At 46.7% G+C, this 20756-nt stretch overlaps 1 protein-coding gene across 1 annotated transcript; it reads left to right on the top strand.

Annotated features, from left to right (window-relative positions):
• The first annotated feature begins 36 nt into the window (after nucleotides 1-36).
• On the top strand, nucleotides 37-20668 carry ACAA2 (acetyl-CoA acyltransferase 2). Its single transcript, XM_045850296.1, has 10 exons — nucleotides 37-188; nucleotides 4784-4950; nucleotides 7136-7264; nucleotides 8751-8867; nucleotides 10144-10291; nucleotides 12247-12422; nucleotides 12945-13074; nucleotides 17246-17316; nucleotides 18101-18255; nucleotides 20312-20668. The coding sequence occupies exons 1-10, from the start codon at nucleotides 173-175 to the stop codon at nucleotides 20394-20396; spliced, it is 1194 nt and encodes a 397-aa protein (XP_045706252.1). The 5' UTR covers nucleotides 37-172; the 3' UTR covers nucleotides 20397-20668.
• The last annotated feature ends 88 nt before the right edge of the window (nucleotides 20669-20756 follow it).

Raw genomic sequence — 20756 nt, 5'->3', positions numbered from 1 at the left:
GGGCGGGGGGCGGCGGGGGGGGGGCGGAGGGGCCTCGCGGGGAGGAAGTAGGTGAAAGGGCGGGGGCGTGACTTCGCAGGCACCACCCCCTGCCCTTAAGGTCTCGGCTTTGGCCGCTGCCTCTAGGCTTTGCTGGAGGAGAAACCCAGTGCTGCCTGCTCCTGCTGCTGCCATGGCCCTTCTCCGAGGTGAGCATCCTCCCGCCCCTCCTCGCCCTTGTCGGTCTTGCCCTGCTGAGGCCTGATTTCATGTCTGGTCTCAGAGGGGAGTCGGGGGTGCTGGGTTTACAGTTTAGTCTCATCAGCAATAAAGGGGACTTTAAAAAAACAAAACACCCAACCCAAAATTGTTGGAGTTAAGGAGAAGACATACTTGCAAGGCAAGTCACTAGCGACAGTGACTTCGGTGCAGTTTGCATTTGAGAGTTGAGACCCTGGTTTACTTGCTTCCGGTTGGGGGTCATTCCCCTGCTTTGTGCGGTGGTGACCCACCTTGTTGGAGTTCCGCTCCAGGAAAACGAGCGGCGCCCTGCACCCCAGGCAGCCTGGGTCGCGGGGGTGCGTCACAGAGAAGCAAGGCTGCCTGGGCCTCCGTCGCCGGGTGGGCAAGGTTTGCGGGGGATTCTTTTCCAGTCGCCAGGGGATTTTCGCCTGAGTGACCTGCTTCCCCAGAATGCTTGGTGGCGTTCTGTTGAAAGACCTGCCTTAATTCCGTTTCCCTTCCATTCCTTTGAGTGACTCCCAGAAAGTGCAGTCACTAAGTACATAAATTCTAGGGTTGTTAACTTTTTTAAAAAGTTAAACCCACCTTTACATAACAAATGGTCACAATCAGTGGGATTTTAGTTTTAAGGAATTTTAGAAATTCAGTGGGAGGCAATGGAAAACGTCCAAGTAGGGAGATAACAGGGTCTGATTTCCACTCTGCCCAGATTTTCTGAGGGCTATAAAACTGCCAGAAGAATTAAGACCTTATAAGAATCTGTTGCAGAGGTACTAGCTACAACAAATAATGGTTTCAGTCTGACTTGGGGGAGGGGAGGTTGCAAAGGAGTTAGGGGTAAAGAGGGAGGGGTGACGAGATTGATTTGGAGATTGGTTTGCTACAACTTGGTGGTAGGTGGCAGGTCAATGAGAAGGCAACATCAGGGGTGACTTTAGGTTGTGGTTTGAGGAATTATGTCCCTAGTGTTTCCTCACTTACAGAATGAGGACTAAGCGGGAGGGAGAATAGATTTGGAAGGGAAGGTTGAGGCACTGAAGGGGAGGTGTGAGGGAGGCAGCTGAATAGGGGAATCCAGGTCAGAAGAGCCAGAATGGCATGTGAACAGTTCTAGTGAAAAACATATTCTGAGACCCGATGCAGTGTACCCTGTTTCCTACAGTTGGATTTAACTTGTCCAGTGAATGCTCCTTCCAACTCCGAATTTACTACATTTAATTAATAAAACAGCACATTGATTTTTATTTTAGACAAGGTATTCAGAAAACCCAGTTCACTTAAGAGCTGCATTGTAATGAGCACCTTTAAAAAAAAAACGACAACTTTGTACCATTTATCTGTTTAGCATTTTATCAGTGGTTCCTTAGCCTTTTCTTATACTACAGGCCCATCTGAAAAGCCCAGCAAAAGAAGGTACATGAACACCTGTGTTCAGGAAATATAAAGTATATAAATTTGTGATACAGTTTACTGTGGAGTTAGAGCTAGCAGTGGTCATATTTTTACCTGTTTTCCTGTTTTACAGATGAGGGCACTGGCGTCCAGAAAGTAAAATAGCTTGTCTATAATGACGCAGGAAATTAGGAAATCAGCGACTCTACAACCCGAGCCTTAAGGTTTAAACAGCGACTGTCACTGACTCGATAGAAGCATTCCAGACAGGCACTTCTTTCTGGTAGCATTCCAGTGCCTGCAGGGGCGTGGGCACGAGAGAACATGTGACTGGTTACCGCAGGGATAAAGGACACATCTGAAGGGAGCAGGACTGACTGTGGTAAAGACTGTCATTCACATCTTCATTAATTGGTCAGATTATGGTCGAGAAGAGCCCATGCCCCTGTTTTCACTAACACATCCCAGTGTTCGGCAGGAGGGTTGCCTCACAACCGCTGGTTCTCTTGCTGCTCGTTTGCTTTGCTGGGAGCATCCACGTGGCCATGAGGCTACACAGGGCGGTTGGGCAGGGCTGCCAAGTTCCTGGGTTGGCCAAACAGTCTGTTCAGTTTCTTCCATAAAATAAAAGACATTTTTCATTTTCCCCAATGACTTGATTAATTTGGGTGCTTTGAGTATGTCAGCTTCTGGTAGGTAGGGGTCAGGGCTGCTGCTAAACATCTTCCAATGCATAAGACAGCCCCACGGCAAAGAATTACTTGGCCAGAATGTCAACAACACCAGAAAACTTCCCAAGCCACTTTTGATGCATTCGATCAGTCACAGCACCTTCTCTGTACACTGCACAAATCTTTTTTGTGTGTGTTTCAGTTGTGTTTTTACCTTCCTTGAAATAGTAAAGCATAACATGCTGAAATGTTGCATATTATCTTCCATCTTCAATATTAAAATGGCTGCCCCAAAAGTCACCAGTTGATAAATTCTCTTTTTAAATGCACGCTGATATGACAGCTGTCACAATACAGTGTCATGGAACTGTTCTGAGTGAAGTTAAAGACAACAAAGCACCACTAGAGCCCTTGTGAGAAAAAAAACAAAGGAGCTCTTTGGCCAACCCAGGACTTTAACCCTGAAACTGAAATGGGTGCAGTAAGTAGCAGTTTCCTTTTGTTTGCCTTAGCCACTCACTGTCTGCAGCAGCTCTAATTACAAGTCAACATTTGCCTAACAGTTCTATGAAAAGCAAGGCAGAGTTCCTGTCTCTCTTCTAGTGGTGTTCTTCCTCCAGTTGTCAGCCCCCTTGTCCAGCCCTTTCTCGGTGTTTCTGACTCAACTGCACTCGAGTGTCTTCACGGTCTTTCTGTTTGGGGAAACCTTCATGAGTTTTCAAGTTTTTTTTAATCCTCATCCCATGATATTTTCATTGATTTTAGAGAGGAAGGAGAGGGACAGAAGGAGGGAGAGAGGGAGAGAAACAGTGATGAGAGAAATGCACCCCAAATGGAGACTGAACCTGCAATCTGATGCACAGGAAGACACTTCAACCAACTGAGCCACCAGGCCAGGGCAAAGGCCTTTTAGAGTAAAGATTTTAGTTTGATGTTAAAGATTATTACATTTTAGACCTTTTAACAACCACATAACATTGGCATCAGATCATATCCAGATTATGAAATTCCAAGAAAAAATCCTTTAAATTGTTTAGTCTTTATCCCTACACATCCCAGATTATGTTTAAAATATATTTGGTAGCATTTTGCCCTTCAAAATAATTCTGTTTCAGTATTAGCCTTACTCAAGCTAACCTTCACAGTCTGGAAGTACAAATAAGCAGAAGTGGCATCAGTAAGGGGCAGATCTTGCTTTTATTTTTATTTTCCCACACACACTCTTTCTTAGACAGCTCATATTTCACCATTCGTACCTTCCCACACGAAAGTGTTCTCTTGGGTTATGAAGTACAGGGAGCAACTCATGGGAGGAAGTATATGGAGAAACAGGAAATTAACCTTCATTGTTTCTGTTAAGTCAATAGTCATATGTTATCTTATCCCACACCAATATCTCCTATTATTAACATTTTACATTAGTTTTGGGAAAATTATCCAAGGCCAAGAGACTACGGAAAGAGGCTGACAACGCCAAAACTCCATCGAGAGTTTAAGGGAGCTTACCGACAGAAGCAGCACCTTAGCAGTGAGGCAGCACAACTCCCCGTGGCACAGAGCTCACACAGGTGGTTTGTAGCCAGAGCCACAGGCTAACACAGGTGGCTTGTAGTCTCATGGCGTGGGCTGAGTAAGATCTGTACACTCCAAGGCAGTAATTAACTTAATGGGTCCGTTTATCCGTGCGAGAATATTCCCTTCAGGTGGTACGAACCTACCTCAGTCACTTTAAGGACAAGAATCATTCACCTGACAGTGTGGTGCATTTGTTACAATTGATGAGCTAATACTGATGCATTATTATTAAGTGAAGTCCATAGTTTATGTTAAGGTTCACTTTTTGTGTTGTACAATTCTATTGGTGTTGACCGTGTATCTAATGACATGTATCTACCATTACAGTATGATAAAGAGCAGCTTCATTGCCCTAAAATTCCCTTGTGGTCCACCTGTTCATCCCTCCTTCCCCCTCCCACCCTCATGCAACCACTGACCTTCTTGCTGTCTCCTTACTGCACCAAACTAATATGCGTGGTCTTTTATAAACATTTGAGTATTATATCTGTAAAGGAACAGATCTCTTCTAAATGATAGTTATGTATGTTGTGCCTAACATTCTTTTAGACTGTAAATTTCTCAACTGGAATAAAAGGAGAAGCTGAAATTTATTTTTAGGGTAGGTTTAGTGTGTTCTGTGGAAAGAGATCACCAGCATACATAGGGGGATTATACTTAGATGCCAAGAGTGGTATAATGTTTGAACGGCCTCAATCACAGGTCAGTGTCTGGGCCCAAATCCATTATTAAAAGTCCCATGGTTTCTTGACAAGATGTGGGAATGGGTACCCAGATAGTTTGGGGGAGCCTTAATGTATGCAAAAAAATTTCAGTTACCTAGTTGAAAACTGTACTTTATAATAATGTTTCCCAGTGAGACTGTTTCAAGCACATTAAGGGACACTAATCTGTGATTGCTTACAAATCTCTCCTCACAATAGGCGTGTTTATCGTTGCCGCGAAGCGAACACCCTTCGGAGCCTTCGGAGGTCTTCTGAAAGACTTCTCAGCCACAGACCTGGCCGAATTCGCTGCCAGGGCGGCCTTGTCCGCTGGCAAAGTATCACCCGAGACTGTTGACAGTGTTATTGTAGGCAACATCATACAGGTTAGTGGGGCGAAGGGTGGGATTCATTCCTGTTGCTTTATTCTATCAGTTTTTAAAGACTACTCCTTTAACTGTCATAGTGGAGAATCCGTTAATAGTTAAAGCTGTTTATACTTTGAGTAGTCCTCTGAGTCTAGAAGCGATGAGACTCATAATTCAAAGGAGTGAATGTTCTGGAAACTATAGATCTGTCTAGTCTGGGATGCATTTCATTTTTGGGTTTGTTTGTTTTTTTCCAGTTGTATTGAGGTGTAATTGACTTACAGCTTATATTAGTTTTAGGAGTAGAACAAAGCGATTTGATTTACTGCTTCTAAATAGATTAATTTCCTTGACTTATTTGAAGGTAGTGTTTTCTCTCTCTCTCTCTACCTACCTACCTACCTAAGGAGTATAGCAAAGCCAAGCAAAAAAGTTAAAAAAAAAAAAAAAAAGAAAAAATAGAACAGTGAGTGCCCTAGACCTTTTTTTACCTTGGTGAGCCAATTCTCCCCATTTTATGAAATTTACTTGAGCTCTCTCTACAGTAAACACTGTTGTTGTTGTTTTTTTCCAAGTTATTTCTTTTCCCTCTTACTCAGAGTGTGGTCCCTAGAGCAGTGGCACTGCTTCATGAGGGGAATGTTGAGAAGTGCAGGGTTTCACGCAGCCCTGGACCTACTGACCTAGAGCCTGCACAGCAATAAAAGGCGCCGGTGCGTGTTTTTGAGTGCGGGCAGCATCTCTTACTCTCCTGACTGGTTACTCTCTCTCCCTTCCCTAGGTCAGCAGGTCTCAGCCTCGGTTCGATTATATCGAGAACCTAATGAACGAAATTAACTAACAAACAAGACAGAAACGGACTGAAAAGATAGAGAGCAGACTGACGGGGAAGAGGGGTTGGGTTGCTGGATGAAAGAAGTGAGGGGATCAAGCAAAGGGGGAAACCTCAGATACAACAGTACGTGATGACCAGAGGGAAGGGGCAGAGGGAGGAGAAGAGGGTATGGGGGGGGGGGGCGGTAAATGGTGACGGAAGGAGGCTGTACCTGGTATATCAATACAACATACAGATGATGTAGTACAGACTAGTACACCTAAAACCCATGTAACTTTATCAACCAATGTCACCCCGATAAATTCAATAAAAGTTTTTGTTAAAAGTACAGTGGTCCCCTGTTATTTTCAGGGGATACATTCCAGGATGCTCAGTGGAGACCCGAAACGACAGACAATACTGAACCTTACATATACTATGTATTTTTCCTATGCATACACACCTGTGATAAAGTTTAACTTATAAACTAGGCAGTTTCGTGGATAGAAGACTTGTTCTTACTGTAGGGCTTAGTAACTTCAGCATACAATTTTTTTCTTCCCTTATGAAGTTGAAAGCTTTCACTTTTTTACTTAAAGGAAGCACTTTACGGCTTCTTTGCATATCTGAATTGCCAATGTCACTGCTCTCGCACCCTGGGGCGGTTAGTAAGTAAGCTGACTAAGCATTAACTTAAACACAAGCACTGCAGTGCCCCGACCCCAGGATCCGGATGGCTACTGAGTAACTAATCGGTGGGGAGCATATCATGGAGGTGCTGCACAAAGTGACGATTCAGGTCACGGGCAAGATTTGCAGCATGCAATTTCAAACTTATGTTTATTTCTGGAATTTTCATTTAATATTTTCAGACTGCAGTCGATCATGGTTAACTGCAACTGCAGAAAGTGAAACTGCCGGTGACAGGGACCACGGTCACCGTCGGCGCCCGTGCACTGCCTTCAGCAGCATCTCCAGTTTAGTTGGTCCCGTGAGGAGCTCGGTCAGCAGTGTGTGGCTGCAGCTCTCCTGGTTTTTCCCGCGTGCAGCCAGGTCAAGAACCACAGCCTCAGACGCTCATCTGTTGGGGAGCATCCTACTTGGAGGCCGCCAACCCCATTTTAAACAGTTCTCACTGTTACAGATTTCTATTTCTATTGATGACATAAGGATTCTCATACTTAGTAGGTTTAAAAACCTATAGACCAAATTATAGTTTTTAAGTCCCAAACACACTTATTATGTGAAATATTGTGTTCCTGTATGCGTTGTGGTCTACCTTAGAACCATAGAGTTTATCATTTTGATAGATTGCTGACATTCCATATATTTTTGTCCTTAACTCCTAGATTTATAGAGGAAGTTCCTTTTCTTTTCCCTGTGTTCCAGGGCTCTTCAGATGCTGTATACGCGGCGAGGCACATTGGTTTGCGCGTGGGTGTCCCCAAGGAGTCCCCGGCTCTCACCCTGAACAGGCTGTGTGGCTCCGGTTTCCAGGCCGTTGTGAGCGGATGTCAGGTACAGACAAATGCTAATTACATGGAATTCTCTGAAATGTGTTAAATAGCTCTTGGAGAAAAATCCCCCGCTTAATATAACACTGTAGATATTTATTTATGCTTATGAAGAGAGGTCAGTAGTTGATATTTGGGAAAATATTCACAGGAAGAAAATCATTTCTTAAAAGCTAATAATGAACTTTAAAGGTATTATGCTAAATGGAGTAAACCAGTCACAAAAGGGTAAGTACTGTATGAAGAGCAGTCACATTCATAGAGACCGAAAGTAGAATGGTAGCTGCCAAGGCGGAGAGAGGAGACGGGGTGGGGGATGGTGTTCGGGGGCACGGAGTTTCCGTTTGGGAAGACGACAGCACTCCCGGAGACGGGTGGCGGCTGCACGCTGATGTGGATGTACTGAACAAACTGTATGCCGAAAACCGGCTGAAGTGATGGATTTTGTAGTGTGTATTCTTAGTCACAGTTTTTAAAGAAGCTAGTTGTGACTACTCGTCACACTCTGTAGCTCATTTCATCCTCACAATTGCCCTGCAGGGGCAAGACCTGTTTCTATTCCCATTTTGTGAGCAAGGAAACCGATTACTGAAGGCGTTCAGGTTGCTCAGTCTGAGAGGCAGAGTTTAAACCCATGTCTGGAGGCAGTGTGAAACCCTGAATAAAGACTGTAAGACTAGGAAGAGACTTGGAGAATTTAGAAAATGACAGGAAATATATTTTATAAAAAGGAACTAAGTGGTCCTGTTGGTAGAAGTACAAACTACTCTGACCTTTTTAAGGGATAATTGGGCAGACAGATTTTGAGCACAGAGAAAAGGCATACAGCGAAATCAATTTGGTCTTCATTTTGTTACAAAATAAAAGAATACAGGTAGTTTGTAGTGATACATTATTTCTATAACAGTGTATCTTAAGGGGTGGTCCTGATTTTCCCAACAATCGTTTTTAAACACCGGGCTCTCGGCGGCTTGTGACTGGCTCCTTTTCTGAGACGTGCACGTAGTGGGAAGAGCTGGAAAAATGAAATGGGTTCTTCTTTACGTGTCCCCTGGGTTAACTCGGTTCTTTCAGATCTGTGGCACCCTTCGGATTCATCCATTAGTAGGATAAATTTTACTTTTGCCTTTTAAAAGGTTTGTTCTTTACTATTTGCTGGCAGCCTGTAAATTTGTTGCCAGACAATGTCTCTGCTGATATTGAAGATTTATATTGAGTTCAGAATCACCATTCCTTAGCAAAAAGTAGGTAGAGTTTGTTACTTGTGCACAAATGATTGAAGACTGTTGGGTGTTTTCCCCCCCATCGTGTTCTGGGAGTGGATACTTTAGCACTTGCCTTAAGATTACTTCAAAAGTATTTCCTTTTGAAATACTGTAAGGTTAGGATAGTTGCTTATTAAACTTAGTTCACTGCTTAACACATACCTTTTAATATCCACTTCTGTCAGTGTAAAAGGGTTTTGTTGTCATCCGTTCATTTCTCAATAGGAAATCTGTGTTAAGGATGCTGAGATTGTCCTGTGCGGAGGAACCGAAAGCATGAGCCAGGCGCCCTTCTATGTCAGAAACATACGTTTCGGAACCAAGTTTGGATCAGAACTCCAGGTTGGAAGCATTACAATGTTAAAAAATCATTTCTCAAGCTCTTCTACTAATGATTGTAATATCGCCATTTGGGGGAGCGAAAACTAATTTTGAAACCAATTTTGGTAATGGGGATTAGCAAGATATAAATGATTTGAATTTCATGAGGTATTGCAAAACTCTCTTTGGGTTGTTCATTTTGCCATTGCAATTCACATAAAGTTAGATGTATCTTCGCATACCCCTGATAGCGGACTTCACACTTGGGGAAGTGGAGGAAGGGAAGAAGCAGAGCAAAAGATGGGGAAAGGTTGAATAATTAGTAAACCAAGTAGTTAAATCTTTACCATGATTTATGGAAGTTTTCTTTCTGGAGCATTCTCCACTGAATAGATTTCTTCATCACAAAAAACATTTTCTTCGAATGTAGCGAATATTGTCCCACACCCATCAGATGAAAGCCGACCCGTTCCCCTTTGAGAGCTACAGCACAAGAGTGGTAGTGCCGGTAGGGAGTGGCAGACATAGTACACTGTCCTTCCCGTGTTAAAGGGCCGGCGGTGTCTCACACTCCTAGCATTTTTCAGTTGCTTCACACTGTGCATCCGGTTTCTCGACTGGCCTTTTGGAAAGCTGAAAGGAACAAGACTTAGAAAAGATGAGATACTTTTACACATCAATATATTTGAGAAAAACCTTCGGAGGATAGGTCAGTGACTCAAAAAGTGAGGCAATGTGGAAGAAACAGATGGGGCACACTTATTAGAGACAGACTGAATAATAAGGAACCACTTTTTCTGTTACCCAAGAAGCTTGTCCCAGGTTCTTCTCAAGGTCATTGTAACTAACAGGATCAGCTGTCCTCTCACTTGAGGGCACAGGATGAAAAAGGAGCACAGACACTCTTTCCTGCAGAGCTCCCAACTGTGGTTTACAAAGGCGGCTACAGGGAAATGTTGCCGAGGACTCGGTGTCAGTTTCTTACAAAATGTGACCTTGAGGGGCTCTGACTGTAGAGTCACTGGCTGTGGCCTCACCCTGCGCATGCAGCACCGGCGGCTCTCTTTAGAGCCCCACATTTGCAGAAAGAGGAGACTGTGCCATTTTATTATGTCACTGGATTTTTTTAATGTGTCAGAACCAAATATAAATAGTAGTAATAATAATGCCATTAGAAAATTTTATTTTACTTTTGTTTATTGGAACTGTTAATTATTTAAATTTAAATAAATTATAGCACATTACTTTCAAAAGATTCACTTTAAGAAATCACTGTACCATTCATGTCTTTCAATAGCTGGAAGATGCTTTGTGGGCATCATTAAAAGATCAGCACGTCCAACTCCTCATGGGAATTACTGCAGAGAATCTTGCTTCCCAACACAAAATAAGCAGAGAAGACTGTGACAGATACGCCCTGCAGTCCCAGCAGAGGTGGAAAGCTGGTCGGTGAGAGTGGATGTTACAAATGTTCAGAACCGAAATGACTGCAGAGGGGTGGGGTGAGTGAAATGGGTGAAGGGAGTCAGAAGGTACGAACGTTTAGTTGTGAAATAAAGCAGTTCTGGGTGTAGAAGGTACCACGTGCTGACTGTAGTTAACAGTACTGTGCTGCATGTTTGACAGCTGCTGAGAGAGTAGATCTGAGAAGTTCTCGCCACAAGGAAAAAGTCTCCTGGTGACGGATGTTAACTAGACTTGCTGTGGTGATCATTTTGCAACAGAGACAAGTACCGACTTATGTTGTTATACCTGAAACTAATACAATGTTATGTGTCAATTTCACCTCAATTAAAAAAACTATAGGGAAGAACTTCATCTTTTCAGAGAATGATCAGATAATAATAGTTTAAACCTTTCAGAAGTCCCGTTTTGTTCATTTTTTTTTAGATGTTTAACTTATGATTGCAAAATTTCCTGGGAGCTTCTCTTGTTAAATACATTAATACCACTTTAAAAAGTGGTGTTGTTAATCGGCCTGCCCATGCTGGACTCTTGGCAGTGGACCGCTCAGAGGGCAGAGGTGCACTCACTCTGTGAGAGGTGGTGGCTCGCTGGGGCTGCTGGGACAGAGGGGGCCCTCCTCTGTAGGGCTCGTTATACTCACGAGGAGGGGGTGGTACGCGTGGGAGAGGCCCGCCGGGTACCGCTTACGCTGCCCCATTCCTCACTGAGAACCAGCTCACCCCACTCGGAGCCCCAGCGCTCCTCGAGGACCTCCCGGGCCCTGTAACACTGCGCCCTGCTGTGCAACCAGTTCAGGGGGGCAGCGTGACGGAAGCGTACGGTCCGTTGAGGAAGTGTGTTAGTCTTCTGAAAAAGATTTTTGAAATGAAACTCATAAACAAATGGAAACTCTTATTGGGGTATTAATATTTACTTGGAATAGTGAGGATAAAGTCCATCTTAGCATTTCAGAGGGACGAGTGGAAGGGAGCTGAGGCCACCCAGCGGGTCTCCTGTGCTGTTCAGTTCACGTTTGTATGCAATGGAAGGGCGCCGCCTAGAGGCGAAGAGTTACTGGCTCTAGTTCTAGTTTTGCCACATACGCGTTTTCTGACCTCAGTTATTTACTGAGAGCATCTGTAAAATAGGGGTAAATACGTTAGAGCTAAAAACATTGGCTTTTCCAGTTTTCCTAATAGAGTTGTTGTGAAAACCAGCAAAGGGAAATGTTTAGCCTGCTGTAAAGCATAATATTAAGATGGTATTGTTCCTGATATGCCCTGTTTTTGAAGCTTTGGATTACTCTAGTGTTCTGTGTTCGGTGGAGGTGGGAGCAGGTAAGCCGCTTTACTGAGAACTGTGTCGGTACTCACTCATACAGTTTCCTCAGGTGGCCTATCCTTAAATGTCAGGCACAGGTTACTTGGTGACATGGGCAACATGGTGACTTTTTCTCTTACTGTGCTAAGAATATTCAATGTGAGAGCTGCTCTCTTAAACTTTTAAGTGTGTGATTTTAAGGGTATGTTGCAATGCGTTATTTTGTGCTACTTGATAACTTTTTAAGTACTTACCTCACCCAGAGAAATTTTAAAAAGGGCAGTTAAATCCATTTCATGTCATTGCAAGTGTAGCTAATAGACAAATACTGCTACGATTGCAGCAGTACCTTGTAAAAAAAAAGGTGATTAAGAAAAGAAAATCAAAATAATAATTTTAAAAAGGTAATAAATAGATAAAAAGATGCAAAATGCACCTGCATAGAAGCATGGCAGTGTATTGAAGCCTCCAATAAGCAAGGCGAGTTACATAAGTAACTTATGTAACTTATATTAAGGTGGGCTGTGAGGAGAGGGTAGACCAGAAATTAAATTGAAGGACATGTTGGATTTCGTTTCTTTTCCTGTTTCCTTCTTTTGTCCCGATTCTTCTGATAGTCTTTCCACTGTTTCAGCTAACGATGCTGGCTACTTCAATAATGAGATGGCACCGATCGAGGTGAAGACAAAGAAGGGAAAACAGACGGTGCAGGTGGACGAGCACGCCCGGCCCCAGACCACCCTGGAGCAGCTGGCCAAGCTCCCGCCGGTGTTCAAAAAGGAAGGAACCGTCACCGCCGGGAACGCCTCGGTAGGTGGCGCCACCGCTCCCCTCGACCTCTTCCTGCTGCAAAACAACCACGCAGGATCTTTTAGCTACTTTTCATGCTGGGCTTTAGTTATTTAGCTTAAACTAATAGAGTTCATATTTTATTAATTTGGAAGTTCATAGGTCAAAATACGAGTATTTAAGGTAGGGATGCTTATACAGTACTTTTAGTTTCTTTTCAGAATGTTAGAAGGAAATCTACCTGGTTTGTTATTTTAGTTTCCATATTTTTTTTCTTTCTCATGTGGAAAATTCATCAGATTTCTCCTGATACCTACCCACATCCAGAAACAAGCCCTTCCTGGATATTCTTCCTGCTTTCCCATAGTGAGGCTGTGTTCTGTGCCTAAATTTAGTGATCTCTTTAATCCACCAGAGCACTGCTGGTATAAATTACAGCCTGCCTCCTCGAATTGCCATCATTCTGATAGGACTGCTCCTTTAGTTCACACTTTGAGTAACTAGGTTCTTTACCCTTCAGTTAACCTTGTGTTCGTTTCCAAGGGCGTATGTGATGGTGCTGGAGCTGTTGTCCTTGCCAGCGAAGACGCTGTGAAAAAGCATAACCTCTCACCACTGGCGAGAGTCGTGGGCTATTTCGTGTCTGGATGTGACCCCACTATCATGGGTATTGGTAAGTCTGTAGGGAAACAAACTGGTTCTCTCACGTTTCTGGAGATAAGTCTTCTTTGGCATTCCGATCCCAGAAACAGTAGCCAAGTCAAGGTTGCCAGCCTTTAAGAAAAAGTGTCAGTCTCGGTAGGAAAACCAAGACCATGTAAACTGCTGTGGCAGCAAGCACGTCATCTTGTCCATCTGAGATACTTAAAGTTGACAGAGCCCTGACTGGTGTGGCTCGGTTGGTTGTCGTCCACAAAGCGAAAGGTCACCAGTTCAGTTCCCGGTCAGGGCACATGCCGGGGTTGGTGGTCTGGTCCCAGACGGGGTGCAAGCAAGAGGCAACCGATCGATATTTCTCTCCCTCTCTTCCCCCCTCTCTCTAAAAATAAATAAATAAATTTTTAAAAAATAAAAGTAACAGAAAATAACAGAGAAGAGTTACGAGGTGCTGATAAGACAATGTGAGGTGGGAGAAACCATGGGGCAAATAGCGAAGGCTGTGTGTAGAGCAGATAAACACCCTGCCGGGTGTTTTGTGTGGGGTCATCCATGTGTCTGATGTCACCCTTCCAGCCCTCGTAAGTGAGCCTTCTCGGTGGGGGAGAAAACTGAGTAGGGGGTTGTCTCAGGCCGTTGCAAAGCAGCAAGTGGTGGAGCCAGGCTGCGACTCCAGCTCGAAGTCCAGTGCTCCTCCCACTCTGTCGTCTCTGGAAGTCAGAGTAATACTCACCTGTCGCAGCTGAGGCTCAGCAGGACGATGAGGAATTGTGAACAGTGCATCTCCATCGGCAAAGTACCAGCAGGAGATCTGCAACCTCCTACAAGCATGTACACAGTCTTAGCTGGAAGAGTATGAATTAGAACAAAAAGCTTTCTGCTGAAAGCACTCCTACAAACCGCAGATGATGCTGGATATTAGCAGTTCCTGTGCAGTTCTTTCTGGGGGGAAACAGGGAACCAATTAGGTACCTGACAAAAACAAAATTGGTGCCCAAAGGTTCTGACCTATCCCCTCACACCCCAAGGAAAAGCCTGCCCTAGGGTAGAGACTCAGCCTCTTGATAGGTCCAAAGATCTGCCAATGAGATTAGACAAACCTTAGGTCATTTTTTACTAACTGAATTATATTTTCTGAACACATTTTTTAAGGTTTTATTTATTTATTTTTTAGACAGAGGGGAAGGGAGAGAAACAGTGACTGGCTGCCTTTCGCACACCCCAAGTGGGGACCTGGCCTGCAGCCTAGGCATGTGCCCTGACCAGGAACGGAACCGGCCAACTTTCGGTTCACAGTCTAGTTAGCGCCCAGCCACCGAGCCACACCAGCCAGGGCCAACATCGGTTTTGAAGCAGGTCCCAAGAGTGAAGGGGGGTGACCTGTGGTGGACCTGCCTTTCCAAAGATCCTTCCCTGTAAGCCTCCGGGTCCTGCCCTTATGATGCCTAAGTTAACACCCAGCGTGTTTGCTGCTGTGTCCTGTACCGAATTTCTAAGAAAGAACGCGGGCATGTCCACACCTTGTCATCTTTCACTGTGTGGCAGATTATGTCACCAAAAACTGCATACTATGTATACATCTGTTAAAAGTCAACTTTTGTCTGTTATAGTCTTAAAAGCTTATTAGCTTTCAGCTACCCACTATCAGCAAAACATGGTTTTTGTCATAGAGATGGAAAGTAGCTTGAAAAATTAAATACAGTGGAACCTTGGTTCTTGAACTCAGTCTGTTCCAGAAAACAGTTCGAAAAGCGATTTGTTCGAAAACCGACTCCTTTGTTGCCTGAGACCCGCGTGACTGATCATACAGGCATCAGCATGAAAGGGTTGTTGGGACCCGAAGTTTTGTTGGACAATTGAACATTTTTCTATGAACCACCTGGTCGAGAACCAAACTGTTTGAGAGCCAAGACGTTCAGGAGCCGAGGTTCGGCTGTCTCTATGTGTCCGTGTGGCGTTTATCGCCGCGGTATCGAGAGCAGGGGTGTCCGGCCCCGAGGGGCCCTCAGACGCACCTGTGGCCCGCTCCCCACGTGAGTTCGTTCTCGCAGCTGCAGGGCGGAGCCTGGGAACCCGGACTCTTTCAGTGTATCTAGATGGTTTTGATGATGATCAAATTTATCTGATATTGGAAAGTAGTTATTCTGTGGTTCCTTTTCAGTTTAACCTCATTTGATAGGTTCTGATACATGAAAACAGTGAGTGAGCGAGGAAATGTAGTTCGCCTTCCTTCCCTGCCCGGCCCTGGGTGTCCCCCCACTGCAGTGAGTGCCCGGCGGGGGTGTCTGCTCCCTTCGGGCGCGGCCACAGCTGTGTGTGCGCCAGCGTCCCCATGCGGGACCCCTCCTCCATCTGGACAGCCCCTCTCTCGGCCTCGGTGTGGGGGGACACGAGCGCCAACCTGAAGGACGCTGGACGAACAGCGGGGAGAACAGACCCCTGCGTGTCTGATGAGGACGGACTTGTCAGCCTAGTTTCTGAGGACGGCGGTTCCTCCGTTCCATGGTTATTCGGCGTGTAGCAGTCCTTCGCCCTGAGGTGCGGCCGCAGAGCCAGGGAATGGGAAAGCCAGAACTGGAAAGAGCAGTGACGGCTCCAACCAAGGACACGATTCCGGAAAGTGCGCTCCCGGAACACCCGCCCCAGTGGTGGCGGCAGTGGTGGGGGCTGCTGGGCAGGACTTGGAGCCTCTTCAGCCTGAGGGGCTCTACCTTTATCTGTTATTGGACTTTATTTGTGAAAAGGATTCAAATGCTTCTAAAGAAACAGGTTAAAAACCAATTCAAAGCACTTCCCACGGGAAGCTTACAGCCTGAAAAGGTGCCCACGGTCACACGGCTGTTAGTGGTTGGAACCACGAATGCAAGTCAAGTCTCCTTTTCCCCACGAGACTGTTGCACCTTCCTGGGCCCCATAAATAGCAGAGTGGTATGGGAACGGTCCTTTAAAAGTGAGGTGTGGCATATTGTTACAGTGGCCTGTGACAGCTCCAAGGTCACACGAGCACACCGAGCCGGGCTTCCCGTGGCCATGAAGACGGGGGGCGTGACAGTGGTTGTGCTCCCCCCAGTTCTGCGCCTCTCCCCTGTAGGGCACTCCCCCCCGCCCCCCTGCCACACCGGGCAGTGCTGCTCTACTCTTGACTGTCCATCCTGTGTTCATGCCTTCGAGAGACAATGAGAATCTTTAGTTAGATTCAGTGTGAAATCATTAGCCAGTGCAGAACTGGTGCTTTACATTGAAAAGCATGGCACTACCAATTTGCAGACTGTTGTCTAAAAAGCATTTTAATTAGGTCACAAAGTAAATTACATCATATTTAGATTGCATTATGCTTTTCTTAGAAAAACTGATTTCCCATTTTATCTTGGCTGTATTTGTGAAGCTTGTTGTAGAATGTTTGACTACTTGGATTCAACAGAACATACCACATATTTTTCTTTTTAGACATTTATGGCAATTTTATTCTTTTGGAACAGAGAAATAGATTCTCCTCCCTAGTCAGATTTTCGGCCTTTGTGGGGAAATGAATTCATTTTAAGATCACGAGCAATATTGAACTGCCGCTGGCGATCATCAGAAGTCTGGGAGCTGCGGTTTCATTGCGCGGGTTTACAGTTCGTCAGTGGGGCGTGTGTTTCAGCAAACACTCTACCTTCCGTTGGAGTCGCAGACGGCTCCGCGCTTCAGACTCCTTTTCCTGCGGGGCCTGTGGCTTCCTCTCCTGCTCGGCCCACGGGGCGGGGGGGGGGGGGGCGGCCACTGCGGTTTCTTCTCCGTCGTCCCGATGGGCCCAGACACGTGGAGAGTGGGCACGATCGCTTCTGTGCCCAGACGCGTGTGATCTGTACCCCAGGAGAGCACTGGGGTCCGCTTCGCCGCTGGGTGGGGAGCAGGGCCTGAAAACGGCTGCGAGCTCCCGTGCAGGACCCCCGTGGCTGCTAGAGCTCCTGCCGCTGTGCACGGTGGGGCGTCTCCTGTGAGGCTGGCGTCTCCACAGCAGAAACAGCTGTTCCCCTCGGTCCGTTTTTTGTTTCGTCATTTGTCACGTGACTTAGGAGTGTGCTGTCAAGGTAGAAAGATCTGTGGCTACTAACGGCTGTCACATTATTTACCTGTTTAGTAAAGACGGAAAAATTTGGTCCACAAACAAACGTGTGATGACGCTGGCTTCTGCTCCGACACAGGTCCCGTCCCTGCCATCAAGGGGGCACTGAAGAAAGCGGGACTGAGTCTGAAGGACATGGACTTGGTGGAGGTGAGTGTCTGGCTCCCTTACAGCATGAACAAACCGCCACCATCCGCAGCGCAGGTGTCCGCAGCCTGGCGCTCCGCAGCTCCCTCGTTCGGGTGCTGTCGGCCTCTCCAGACAACGCACGTCTGGAAAAGTGCTGCTTCGTTCCATGACTGATACTGGTCCTCTTCCCTGGCCTGGTTAAAATGCTTTCTTTATATTTGGGTGATTAAAACAGCCTCCTGAAGTATAAATTTTTGGAAACATCTTAGGACCTTATAAGACCCTATTACATTTTTACTATTAATGTGCTTGTTGAACTGAAATCATTTCTATATAAAGTAGGGGAGGAATAAGTACCTTTAACCCTATTTTATGGATTCAAGTGAAAAAATACAAGACAAGAATTGACCTAATAGAAAAACAGTGTCTGGTGCCAAATCTAGAAGTTTCTCATCCTGCCCGGACCCCCCGGCGTTTAGAAGCCGACCAGAGGGTAAAAGAACGTGCGTGCGGCCAAGGTTGGAACCGCCCACCTGGCTCCAGCACCTGTGGTGCCCCGCTGCCTCTAGCGTTTGTGGGTGATACTGCCAAGGACTTCTCTTCTCTGAAGGATGTGTTGGACTTACGGTGCCATTTTCAAACCTGGCACTTTTTACAGAGAACAACTGAAGATAAAATAACCTTGCGAGGTAATTTAAGTTGGGGAAAAAAGCAGCAAGACTAGCTGTCAGTGGGACTGAACAATTCTCAGTGAAAAGTCAGTTTGTGAGTAAGAGTTTTTATCAGTGTTTCGATTGTTTTGAAGGTGAATGAAGCCTTTGCTCCCCAGTACTTGGCTGTTCAGAAGGGTCTGGATCTCGACCCGAGTAAAACCAATGTGAATGGAGGAGCCATTGCCTTGGGCCACCCGCTGTCGGCGTCTGGGTCAAGAATCACCGCCCACCTGGTTCATGAATTGAGGTACTCGCTAGAAATTGTTACATTTCAGATTGTCCTCTCTTGTAGACATGCATGGATCTGGGTTCCCCCCGAACACGCCAACATTTCCTCACTCTTCCTCGGATCCCCTTTGTGCTGCTTCTGCCAGGACCCAGTTGCTCGGGCGCCCCTTTTCAGCTGGCCTGTGGGGACAACCCCGCCGCCTTGTCAGCAGCCCTGCTCCTGCGAGGCACGCGGTCCTTGCGTTGGCTGCGTGTTCCCTGGGGGATCCGTGTGCCTGAGATAAAGTTACTCAGGAAAACAAACACTGAAGGGTTCTTACTTACATAGATGCGGTCCTTTAAGAAACCTAAGCAAACTGGTGATTTGGATCTGAGCTCAGTTTCCCCTTGCTGTTTCCAGGGTGCCATGGGGCGCCTTCTGTGTGTCTGACACTTTCCGTTTTGGTGGTAGTGCTGCTGCTGCTGCTGCTGCTGCTGCTGCTGCTGCTGCTGCTGCTGCTGCGTATTTTGGACCATTTTGCTCTGTTAGTAGAAAAATCGCCAGTGAAACCAAATATGTCAGGACAGAACCTCACGCCAGCTCCCTGTTGGATTAAGATACATAGGACTCCTATTTCACCTCGTGATTCATTGAGTTGAAATGAGTGATTGACGTGCACAAAAATAATTCCCAGCGGTTCTCTCAAGGTCATTCTGTCGAGACTGAGGAGTGGAAGCAGATGGCACTTTAAAGGAGTCTGTTTTTTATGAAAGGGACATGACATGTTTCTAAGTTATCTGCCTTTCACATGGACAGCCTTCACTATCGACACTCTGAGGTGCCACAAACATCCAGAGCCACATACGCTGACGGGACTGAATGTTTGCCCGCCCCCCCCCCCTTCTCCGCCCCTGTTTGTCTCGCTCCGCTCCGCCCCTCACTCCTTCGGTCCAGGGTGGCTAGGCTGGCCTGTGTTTGGCTTGGTCAGTCAATCAGTCACTGTCCTTATCTGGAAGATCTTCACAGAGAGCGGTGGTGCGGTTTACCAGCTCTCAGCAGCCCATGCTGAGCCCGGAGGGCGCTTGCCTTCTCACCAGCTGCCCGCTCTTCCTTCCTCCGGGCAGGAGACTCTCTGAGACGCTCCACCCTTTCTCTTAACTGCCTTCTCAGGCCTGTTGGCTAGACTGGGTTCCCCCGTAGTGCAGTGTGTGCGTCCGCATGCGTCCCCCCCGTCCTGTCTGGAGGTGCGGCGGTCTCTGTGTATTGAGAGAACTGTTCCTTGCAAGCGTCATCTTCTGCCACTGTGTCGCGCATGTAATCTGCAGCGTTCTGACCCGTGATGTGGTGATGTGCTTCTGACGTACGCCTGCACTGACTTCCTCTTGTTCTGAATCATAACCCAGGAACCGCTCGGCACCGTGAGGGCTAGACAGGCCTCCCCCCGCAGCTCCCTCCAGGTCCCCAAACACTTCATTCCGGCAGCTGTGCTGGCCAGCCCTGCATCCAGGTCACAGCAGGTGCAGGCACCAGGCTGGCCATCAGTGCCTTCCACGTGGTACTCACCTGCAGTCACCTCCACGGGGCCCTCACAGACCTCCACGCCAGTCCCACCGAGAAGCCTTTGTCCGGCCAGCTGCACGCCACGCATGGGAGTTCATGGACGGAAGGTCACAGACCGCCATGATCTCCTTCTGTACAGGCATGAGCAGCCTGCCAGACGGTGCTGCTGTCGGTCACCCAGACTGCCGCCTGACACTTGGGTGTGCGGTGCTTATGTCCAGCCTCGAGCGCCGGTGCTCCTGGGCTTGGTCGTCAGGTTACCCTCCCGTCCACTCTGGCTTCCACGCGGTGTCCCAGTGTGGGCGGGACACCAGTGTCCCCGGCCCGCCGCCGCTGCTTTTTCCTTAACATTCCGCTTTCCCAATTCTCTCTCCTGTTGTGACTATAAACTGATACCAAGGGCTGAGGAAAATATTGAGATGATGGGATGAATGCAGATGAATAATGCAAATGTGCCCACTAGTAATTCAGCTTCATTAGCTGTCTGATTCCTTCAGGGGATTGGGCAGATTTCAGCCTCTGCTGTCTTCCCCAGGCGTCGGGGTGGAAAGTACGCCGTGGGATCGGCGTGCATCGGAGGCGGCCAGGGCATCGCGGTCATCATCGAGAACACAGCCTGACCGCGCGGAGCCCGCCACGGCCACTCTCACCGCACGTGGCCCGGCCACCGTGACCCGGCGACCTCGAGGGCCGGAGGTGACTGAGTTTCACCAGAAGAGCCCGTGCCAGAAGAAGCACTCTCAGGCTTCCTGCAAATGTGGTGTGTTTCTGAACTAAACCCAACTGCAGAGGGCCTTCCGAGGAGTCGTGTCCTTGCCACATAATCACCATTTACGCCTTAGATAATATAGTATGATCACGAGGAAATGGAATAAATATTGCCTTAAACTCAGCTAATCATCTCCTGTCGTTTCTTACATTTTTAAAAAAGAATTTAATTGTAGTAAAATACACATAACATAAATTTTACTGTCCTCACC

This window comes from Phyllostomus hastatus, unplaced genomic scaffold (assembly GCF_019186645.2).
Source record: "Phyllostomus hastatus isolate PE091 unplaced genomic scaffold, TTU_PhHast_1.1 phas_contig_80, whole genome shotgun sequence".
Classification (NCBI taxonomy): Eukaryota; Metazoa; Chordata; class Mammalia; order Chiroptera; family Phyllostomidae; genus Phyllostomus; species Phyllostomus hastatus.
Note: the sequence above shows the minus strand (reverse complement) of the source record. Positions and strands in the feature narration are given on the sequence as shown.

Coding starts and splice junctions, on each gene's coding strand:
- ACAA2 (XM_045850296.1), top strand. Junction 10,292..12,246: donor CCAGCAGAGGTGGAAAGCTG/GTCGGTGAGAGT, acceptor CCACTGTTTCAG/CTAACGATGCTGGCTACTTC. Junction 18,256..20,311: donor CACCTGGTTCATGAATTGAG/GTACTCGCTAGA, acceptor TGTCTTCCCCAG/GCGTCGGGGTGGAAAGTACG.